Raw genomic sequence first — 10,512 nt, forward strand, 5'->3', positions numbered from 1 at the left:
CTGTTCAAAAACTACTCAATATGCTAAAGAATCTAAGGCTTCACTAGATCTGGCTTTTGGGTTGCCTGCCAGCACCATCTCCAACTATACCATACCATGCTTCCTTCTGTTTGCCAGCCAAGACATTGCTCTTTCCTGAATATGCTATACACTCTAACTTCCAACCTACATATCTTTATTCCCACATTCCCATCACCTGAAATGTCCTCTCAACCCATTTTCTTTGCAAAACACTAGTCCTCTATCAAGAACTGGTTTACAAATAATCTACCACAATGGTAGAATCAATCACTACCCTCCTGCACCATCATTCACACCTCCTATTGTTATAATTAACAAGTCACTGTTTTCTTCCAAAGATCAGGTGGCATAAAGTGGGGGTGCAAGTTGGGGAGGAGAAGAAGAGAAAAAGAAAACCAAGGGCATGAAACATAAAAGCCACATGTGGTTTAAGGCTGGGCAGGTGAGAGATTTGCCTTATGTAGCAGTTGCTAGAAGCCTCAGAGACATCCCTTTTAGAGACTCACCAGCATTGCTCATGTTGCCATTCTTTCCCTACCACTGTGATTGATTTTAGGAGGCAGAATTAGCCCCCAGTCAACAGGACTCCACCCCTTGTGACCACACAGTGACACCCCATCTAAGGGGTTCCAGATTCTATCAGGAAGTGGTCTATTTATCTCTGGTGTAGACCTTGATCTGAAGATAAGTCTTTGTTACCTGATCTCCTAGATCTCCTGGAATGTATCAGACTCTTCCTATACTTAGGCTTTTAGTCCATAGTATTTTGTGTGCACTGAGAGTTTCCTTATAAATTTTTGTCCACTGATATAGATCTTGAGTTTTAGTTCTGTCCCTTTAACTTGACTTTATGCTTCAGGGAAGCAAGGATATGTTCACTTATTTCTAATGTGTCTTTTGTATCAATATCCTTCTAGAAATTTACGAGTACTCAATGAATTTTAATAACTTGACTTATCTTTCAGATAAGCTGGCAAATTCAACCAAATATCCAAGTGTGTTTTCCACCCTCTCTCCTTTTTCCCAGATAGTTTTTCCTCTGGTTGGCTGTGAGTTACTTCATAATCCATTGGCTTTGAAAACGGATAAAATAAACATTAGTTCAACACCTTCCATGAGGAAGAAGCTAGGCTAGGTATTTATACTTTGTTCTCATTCAATTCTTAACCTCACAAAATAGAGAGCATTGCCTCCCTTTCACTGAAAGATAGTAATTACACCACAGATTTCTGTGTTGATTCAAGACCCCATTTGATTCAAGAGCCCATGTTATTTCAAATATGCTAATAAATCATACCTACTTTTCATATGAAAAGTGTATTTGAATGGACTTAAAAATAAGCCCCTTGGACTTCCTCACAATGATCTATTTTTCTCTATCATTTCTCCTACCACTTCTTGCGTATATCCTTACATGTTTAATTAGACTTCCTTTCCTGCAGATGGCACAAAAGAAATAAACCATATTTCTATGGGGAGAAGCTATTTAGAAAAAGTCATCCCATATATCTAATAATTTACCAGAATATTGAAACAAAGCCATTTAATATTTTCATCAAATCATAGCATAGGTAACAGCTGGAGATTTTCTGTAATAAACTTTGACCCCAAAGTTTTTAATCATGATCAGTCCCCCATTCCTCTAGACCAGTCACTCCAGAAAAGATGGAAGCAAGCAAGAGGCAATATGGGAAAGAAGCTGTATTTATTTATCTTTCATTTTAACTTTTCTCAAGATGGTATAACGTTTTTCAACTGTAAACTTGGCCCACACCTACTTACACACTATCATAACCAGTTCAAAGAAAAAAACAGAAAACTTTATCCACATATAAATAGTCCTAGAAATGAAAAGAAAGAGAACAAAGAATTTTCTAGAATATTTCCAGTTTACCAAGGTTTAAAATGTTTGTTGCAAGTTGGGGTATAAGTTTACTCACAGAGAACAACTTGTGGTAAGATAAATGTTTAGAATATTTTAATATGGAAATTAGATTTTGTTACTAATTTTTATTGCCTTACATGGATTTGAAGATTAAGATCTTCACTTCAAGTGTAGGTAAGTCATTTTGGGGTCATCCAGGCTTTGGGTCTGATTCACCACATTTGGATCTCTCCTTGCAATGTCCTAGGATACCTGTAAATTAGCCCAAAGAGGGTCCTGATCACTGAGTGGGGTCAGGAGAAAGTCATTTAGTAGGGTTTTGTGCTGTTTTGTTTTGGTCACTCAGTTTCTGACCACTTGCCCCACTTGAGTGAATCCTGCCCTGGCAGCAAGGACATGACACCTGCCCTAAACTCCACCAGAACGTTTCATCTTAGAGGCATGACTCAAAATCTGAGGGGCAATGTGAGACTATGTATGATGGTGCCTATGATAACGAATGCTCAATGGTGGGGTGCCAGCAGTAGTGGCACACTGTGGATGGCCACAAATGCTGAAAGAAGATGCTCTACTTGAAAACGAGCTTTGATTTAAATGGGAGGTGGTGCTTACCACAAATGACAAAGTTTATGTGGGTATCACAATAGCAGCTATGGCAGTGTCGGTATCAGAATGATCCAATCGATAGATTCTTTGTGATGGCTACTGATCTAAGGATCCCTTGGAAAAATGTGTGGGTAGGCCACTAGGATTTTACTTCATAATATAAGTTCTATTATGATGGCAGGGATTTTTGACTGTTTTATTTAATGATGCATCCCAAACCTCTAGAGCAGTTTCTATCACATGTAAGCGCGCAATAAATATTTGTGAAGTGAATGTATTAATATCAATAGGAACCTATGTATAATTAATATAAAAATGAGCCATCAAAGTGAAATATTGAATCTCTTGTTCAATTTTCAGTCCTGAGTGAGACACAGGAGCTTTTAAGTAAAAAGAAAGCATTCTTTGCCCTTTAGGAGGAGCTTTGCAGTACTTTTGCAGAAATTACTGTGAATCTCTTTCCTAATCTTTGCTAAAGAGATGTACTGCCATTTCCAGTGTAAAGATGCCCAAGGAATGTGGGTATCTATCAATGTTATTATGTGATTCTTTTAGGAAGAGACTGAAGAGATTTTTTGTTGTTGTTGTTCAGGTTGTGATAGCTCTTTACAAAGGACATGATAAACTAAGGAATAAAATGAGATTAGTAAACCATCCAGAGCTTCATCCTGAACTCTCTTGTATCACACTAACAAATGAGGTAATTGATAATTGATTGAAGAAATATGGTAGGCTATCAACTCATCTTGGAACACATAAAACATCAAGACATAATGAATCTCTTTACTTTAAAAATCAAAATCACTTTAAGGAAGAATATCTGGCCTTTACATATACTAAAGAAACTGTAACACTTTTCCAAATCTAAATGATAAATTATTGGCGGTTCATTATTAACATTTCTTCTAACTTCCAAAGTTCTTCTGTTTTATGGGACAACAAGATTTTTAGATATGATGAGCTTCCCAAAAATCCTAGAGCTTTTCAAGTTTTTAAGCCTCTTTTGGGTATGATACTGAATGATTCTCTTCTCAGTAACTTTTGGCCAAATTAGGGCTTATAGCAGTGATGGTCCATGAGAAGAGAACCAGAGAAATGGAAGAATTGTTTAATAAGATAACCAAGTGCCTGACAGCCCTTCAGAGAAAGGGAATTCAAGCCTCTTGTAGGCTGATGTTTCAGTGGACAGAATGTCCAGGAGATATTGCTTGTCAAAATAATACCAACTAGTTTTCAAAACCCTTGGAAAGTGAGTTTAGTGATGCAAAAGTCACAAGGTTGGAGAGGATAGAGTAATCTGGAAAGGGACTTAGAAAGGTTACTAAACAAATAGAAAGTTAGATGGCAGAACATTGAAATAATGGCCCCTTTGCAATCTGTTCTCTGAAACTAATATCCTATTTTAACAGGAGAAAAATAAATCACAATAATTAGGGATTGGATGAACTCAGCTGAAAGGCAATGGCATAGAGGAAGTCGTACTCCATGTCCAACTCATCTTCATGCCTGTAGAGCCTGGCACTAGAAGGTGCTGGATAATTCAGTTCAGCTGAGAAATGAATGTGAAGGCAATATGGAAGTTTTAAGTCCTATACAAATATAAAGACCTAAAAGTTGTGATTGAGGAATTGGGACACAGAAAGAAGATGAAGGAGACAAAGCAAATAACATAGAGTCATTGTCCCAGTGTTAACTTATAAAAGTTTAGATATGAAATTGACAGACAATAGACTTCTCCTAGGCAGAACTGTGACTTCTGATTCAAAACTTTGTGTTTGTTACTGCTCCTCGTCAGCTATCTAAGGAAAAGATACAGCATGTAGAATTTAGACCTTGCTCCTAATTATTGTTAGCTTTGCTGATACAAAGATCTCAGAATGATGGTCAATACAATTCACGTAAGTTTTAAAGTTAAAGGAGGTGTAATTGTATCCTACATAAAAGGTTCCAAATGCTTTCGGTACATAATTAGGTCTTGGTGCAATTATCTACAGTAATACAGAAAATTTTTATTTTACAGAATAAAAATTGGGAAAGTCTTTCACAAAAATACCCTATATAACAATTCATTTTAAGGAAACATACTGAGTTATAAGAGGACAGTCTTTTGTACTGGTGATTAGTGAAGTCTTGGCCAAAGGTCAAAAAAAATCTCAGGGATATGATCATAAAAAGGAGTCTACCCTATAGTTCTAGGGTTAGTCTTGGTCCTTTATTCTTTGATCTAAAATACATATAAAAATTCAGACAGAGAAGCCTCAAGAAGTAGGCAACAGTAATTTTCTTTTGGTTGAGTGGAAAATCTTAAATTCTGAGTTTCATAATATGAAGTGACTGAGGAATTTTGACTAACAAAATCTGGAAATGGTGTCTGTTTAGGAAAATTTGATTTATCAAATGCGTGATTGAAAGATAATGAACAAATGATAGCAATTTCAAATCATATTATTATATTTATAAGTAAATTTATATGTGAAGTTTAAAATTTTAATTAGTATATTAATTATATACCCTGATATACTGAATATCGAGTACAGTAATTGCAAGTATTTCTGTTGTTTTGGCACAGCATTCCCCTTCAGTTAGTAAGAACTCATTAATGATCTGCTGCCTTCAAACTGAAAAGTAAATTATTAAACTTTTCATCACATAATTTTGCATGGTTCTTCCTTTGCCATCCACTCTACAGGGCAGGAACTTGGTAGTTTTCTTGTATCATTGGGCCATGAAATCCCTAGAAGTGCTCTGCTTAGCTTCTATTTGCTGAGCTTTGGTGTCTGAGCACAGGAACATACAAGACCTCAGAATTCCTGCTCTGAATGCCTCTAACAAACTCCTATTTATTTGTCAAAACCCAGATCAGAATTAAACCAACATTCCATCTATGCTACACCTGTACTAGATACTTCATTTACTCATTCACTGATTATTTGTTGCATGCCTATTATGTGATAAGCCAAACAAGAGCATTTTGGTTATATTTACATAGTTGCTGAAAGAACAGCAGCCACTTCAACTCAAAGGGCATTGTGACACTGTTTTGTTTTTTGAGATACAAACATATCATCTATCTATCTATCATCTATCTATCTATCTATCTATCTATCTATCTATCTATCTATCTATCTATCATCTATCTACATAGCTATCTATATAGCTATATACCTTATGTATCTATGTTTCCATGTATCTATCTACATATTACCTGTATCTATTGATTGAATTCTATGCTTATTCATGTCACAAATCTAACAAGAAACAAACAGATCTTCATTATGTTTACTGGATGCCTGGATGACACTTGCTTGTGTATTTTTCTGCCTTCCTCTTCATCCCTTCATTTCTTTTAAATTGATAATTCAGTAACAAATGGAGAACAATTGCCTTTTCCAGGCTCATGTAAAGATGATGCCCTCTGGTGGACAGTGGTGAAGATTACACCTTTCTCTCTAATTCGGGAGGGTATTTCGTTGTTTTTCTAAATTTATCTTCAGTTGGTTTTACATTCCGAAGTGGTTAGGATTACTTTTCAGAGTACTCATACCTACTGTGATGTGAAGAGTACAGAAAGGCCCTTTGATTGAAATATCAAGCCTGTCCATTCCACCATTAGAGCAAGCCTCAGTAATAATCCTTTGTGGCTTTGTAGGAGGCTGCTAATATTTATTATTTTACCTCAGAGGAACATATTGTGAAACATGACAATATTTGGAAGCACTATTTTATGACAAGAGATGAGTTCATCAGTATCAAGAGCTCAAAAGTCCTCAGAAATGGACAGATCTGTCAATAGATGGCTTTGGTATCTCTTCGATTTTTATCTTTTTAGAGAGATAGTATATTGAAATACTAATATATTAATATTAGGCTTTGCTTTTCCACCATTGTAAATAACTTTTCCCCCAATTAGTGACAGATACTGCCTCAAGATGAGGTCAGATTGTAATTGCAAAAAACAAGAGTCAATTTTTAGGTTAAAAAAATTGGAGGACTGAGTGAGGTAGAAAACAGGCCTTTACCATACCACTAACAAAGAGCATAGAGGAAATACAGATTCCCCACCTTCCTAGTCTTAGGACACTAGAGGAGGTTCAACTAGGCTTCAGGAAAGAGTTGCTGTGAGGCTTGGCAAGGCCTGAGAAATACTCAGAGTTGGGGGAGGTGACAGATGGGATCCAGTGGTGACAACCAGGAACAGGGCAGAAACTACAGGGAAAACTGCAGAGCTCCACTGGTCATCAGGACCAAGGTGAAGCACAGATGCTGAAACAATGCCTGAGAAATATTTTATTTCCACCCCAGGGACCATAGCTCATCTCCAGTGGAGAGCAGCATTGTTACCTGACCGGATAACCCAGTGGTGCAAGGCGTAAGCCTTCCGTGGAGAGCTGTCTGCTGGTCACATGCATGCCATCCCAACATTGCATTGCTGGTCACATGCATGCATTCCGAGACATTGCTGAACACCACCGAAATGACACTGGGAAGCACCTCCCCCTTTGCAGTAACTGAGAATGCTCAGAAGCTCCTCGAACCACAGGGTAGAAAACCTTACCAATCAGACAATAACTCACCACTGCTACATCTTAACTTTGGAACAATAAAATTAACAAGGAAGAGTAAGGCCAGAACCAAAGGAAAAGAGGTACGTCTAGTTCTAGGAACCAGAAGCAAAAGGGAAATTAGAAGGATGATCACTCCCTAGAATCCGGGCCCCAGCCTTACTCTGTCCATGACAGAGGGTAAGGGAAGCTTAACCATGACCATGACCAAGAGTAAGGGAATCTTAACAGATTCTCCATATCCTGAGGACAGCAGGGAAAGAAGCATCAAGACATTCTTTTGCAAGTTGCCAACAATTTAACTCTACTACTTAAAAATTCTACCTTCCTTGACACCCAGGTATTATGTGACATAGCTAAATCTCTGGCTATCTTAAGATATTTTTTCAACCCTTTTGAGTTTTAGATTATCATCTATAAATCTACATGATAAGATAGTTGTAGGGATTAAACTTTCATGGAATAAATAAGCCACTGAATTTTACTACACATGAGAACCAGAAAGGAGTGGTTCCAGAGGAGTCTACTACTTGGAAATTGATCAAGGTGTGTACAGAGCAATGGACTGATCTACCCAGATGGAAGAGTCTGACAGACTCTGCACTCAAGGAGACTGATAGATAAATTCCAGAAGCACATGGATCCTTTTTTGCTCTCACTATATGCAAAGTGTTGCTCTGTTCTGCTAGACCCTGCAGAGGAAATTGCCTTCAAAGACTGTGATGATGTTATCATGGTATCACATATGTCCAAACCCATCAAAATATATACATTAAATATGTGCAATGGTTTTTAAATTAAGTATACTTCAATAAAGCTAAAAATACAAGATCTCTTTGTCTGACAAATAATAATCTAAAGAAAGAATTCAACAATAGTTCTCTGAGCTCTTTATAGTTAAAATATCTGTTTAGATTGAGTATAGGCATTGAAGAGATCCAGAAAGAGAAAGAGTGAAGAAGTAATTATTATGATGGGTAAAATATTATGATGTACTAAATGTAAGTAGTGATCAGTATTCTCTGGGGTAGGTGAGGATATTTATAAAGACCCAAAGGCAGGATACAGCACATTTATTTTCATATTCTCCTAGGAGGGATGTAAAGAGTACAGAGAAGAGCAAGACAAGGAGAATGCCTCGTCTGGAATTGAGAGGTAGGAGAGGTAGGGGAAATACTTGGGGAGCTGAGAGTGAAGGTCATAACATGCTTCTTGGGTTTCATTTGCCTGTCCCAGCATACTGCGCAGCAGATGAGACTGCTCAGAAGCCAGAAGGGGAGAGGTGGATGTCCATCCCAGCAGAGTCTGTTGCCTCAGTCATCTTCCTTTCTAACACCTCCACTTCCTACAACTTCTCATCCAGGTATTCCAGAATGTGGAGGTGACAGGAACCATTCTGGGATCACCAAGATTCATACCTCTACAAATGTAATAATACCACAAAAAGGAGAAGCCATAGACCCAGATCATTAAAATGGCAATGAAAGCCACATGCCAGCAGAAGAAGGTGGTGACAAATATAATGTTGTTTTTGTCATCATCCATCCATTTATAGCCAGAAATTGGTTTGTACAGCATAAAGCCTATCTGAATCAGCCAAGAGCCTATCATCATATAAAAAAAGGCCTTCATAACCCAAAGCTGCAGCATATTGGGAGCCCACAGCTCTGCAATCACCACCAGCACCAGCACGAATATGGCCTGAGTAAGCAGGATGTGAGACTGTAGCTCCACACCTTCTGAGTCCTGCATGTGAGACATCATGAGAGGCAGAAATAGAAATATGCCCAGGGCTTGGGCACCTTGCTCCAGAGCAGCACACCTCTGGGGCAGCAGGTTCTGGCTCACTACATCCACACACCCGCTCAGGAAGAAAGTCATATACAGAGTGAGATGCTGCCACTGTTTGCGGTACAAAAAGTTTCTCTGATGATATATCTTGCTGATAAGTACAAATTGTCCATGTACGTTATGCAGCTCTTGTGCTGCTAAAATGAAGGCACTTAATATCTTCACCAGCCCAACATAGTATATTTGCTGCAGCCTTGCCCATCTTCCTTTTCTCCAGGGATGACATGGCCGATACTGGACAGGGTGGTTGCATATCAAGGCCCTTGATACTAGTTGTGCATGATAAAGTCCATAGAAGAAGAGAGACAGCCCTGGGTACAGATGACCCTCAAAGCCTCCCATAGAACTGAAGGTAGATCTGATCAAAGGTAGAAGCAAACAGCTCAGAAATGGTCACCACAGATTCTAGAGTGTGGAGGGAACCTCCTGAAGCCTACTTATATCCTCTCTCTAGCTCATTGCATTCACATACACAGGGGAAATGGTTTTGGAGGAAACCCAAACTTATGGTGGGGTGGGTGTCATGGTTTCCGTTCTGGTCTTCTGCTCTGGTTCATTGATAGCTAACCAACCATTGCCAAAGAGCAAATAAGCATATTCTCCATCACAATGCCTGGGCATCTGCAGTTCTCAGAGATTATGCTATCGACAATCCTTGCCTCTCCTACTTGTCCTTCATGCCATTGCTACCTTCCTTCCTTCCCTCTCAAATTCATAGAACATAAGGAAAAACTGAGAGAAAGCATAGAGAATACACAACGTAAGGCAGAACCCTTGAGATTCCTCACCTATAATCTCATACAAATACTAGGTACAAATGTATTCTCATGGGTATAAAGTAAACAGTCTTAAGTAATCACACACAATTCCCAATTTCTCTGATGTTGAGGTTTGCCAGAAAAATATTCACTCCTAAGAATCTGTCTTGTGCTGATCTCCAGATCAGAAATGAGGTGCCACTTCCTGAGATTCTTTCCTTTGGGCTGAAGTAATGTTTTTCCAAGTTAAAATGCAAGGGTGTAGGTTCTACTCAAAGGTACTGATGTGGACTTTCTTGAGGGTGGTGGTCTTAAAATAAGCAATAGTGAAAGGGAATATAAGGGAATATAAGGGAAGGGAGAAGAAATGTGTGGGAAATATCAGAAAGGGAGACAGAACATAAAGACTCCTAACTCTGGGAAACGAACTAGGGGTGGTGGAAGGGGAGGAGGGTGGGGGGTGGGGGTGAATGGGTGACAGGCACTGAGGGGGGCACTTGACGGGATGAGCACTAATAAAAAATAAATTTATTATTAAAAAAATAAGCATTCCAAGACACATTCCCAGGTAGTTCTTAGGCAGACTAAATTTTGAGAATCACTGAGTAAACTGTAGGTACTGGTTAGAAAGTGATCCTAAAAAAAGAAAAAAAAAAAAAAGAAAGTGATCCTATTAAGCTAAGCTTAGTGTGAATTGGCCATCGAATATTTTCTCTCATGAAATAAGCATTTAGTTAGAATGTAATGGTCATATTATTCTTCACGACAGTCAGTCAAGTACAGGAATGTCTCAAGTTAAATTTGTCTCATATTGGTCTTACAGATTTCC

At 38.3% G+C, this 10,512-nt stretch overlaps 2 protein-coding genes across 2 annotated transcripts in view; both read right to left on the reverse strand.

The window, feature by feature from the left end:
- Positions 1-540, reverse strand: part of RGSL1 (regulator of G protein signaling like 1) — a 72,755-nt gene extending 72,215 nt beyond the window's left edge. The window contains exon 1 of the mRNA XM_041725526.1: positions 528-540. Coding sequence (XP_041581460.1) covers positions 528-540 — 13 coding nt within the window. The remainder of the gene's footprint in view (positions 1-527) is intronic.
- Positions 541-3,942: 3,402 nt separating this feature from the next.
- Positions 3,943-9,267, reverse strand: LOC121487826 (transmembrane epididymal protein 1-like). The gene is made up of 2 exons (XM_041749861.1): positions 8,493-9,267; positions 3,943-4,061 (listed from the first exon to the last, which is right to left on the reverse strand). The coding sequence occupies exons 1-2, from the start codon at positions 9,265-9,267 to the stop codon at positions 3,943-3,945; spliced, it is 894 nt and encodes a 297-aa protein (XP_041605795.1).
- Between the last annotated feature and the right edge of the window lie 1,245 nt (positions 9,268-10,512).

The sequence above is a fragment of the Vulpes lagopus genome, chromosome 1 (genome assembly GCF_018345385.1).
Source record: "Vulpes lagopus strain Blue_001 chromosome 1, ASM1834538v1, whole genome shotgun sequence".
NCBI classification, from domain to species: Eukaryota; Metazoa; Chordata; class Mammalia; order Carnivora; family Canidae; genus Vulpes; species Vulpes lagopus.

What these genes read in the sequence shown, in the direction of transcription:
- LOC121487826 (XM_041749861.1), bottom strand. Translation starts at nt 9,267, where the DNA reads ATGGGAGGCTTTGAGGGTCATCTGTACCCAGGGCTGTCTCTCTTCTTC. An exon ending in GTATTATTACATTTGTAGAG is followed by an intron (nt 4,062 to 8,492) that starts GTATGAATCTTG and finishes TTCATTTCTCAG; the next exon opens with CTGAACTGAATTATCCAGCA.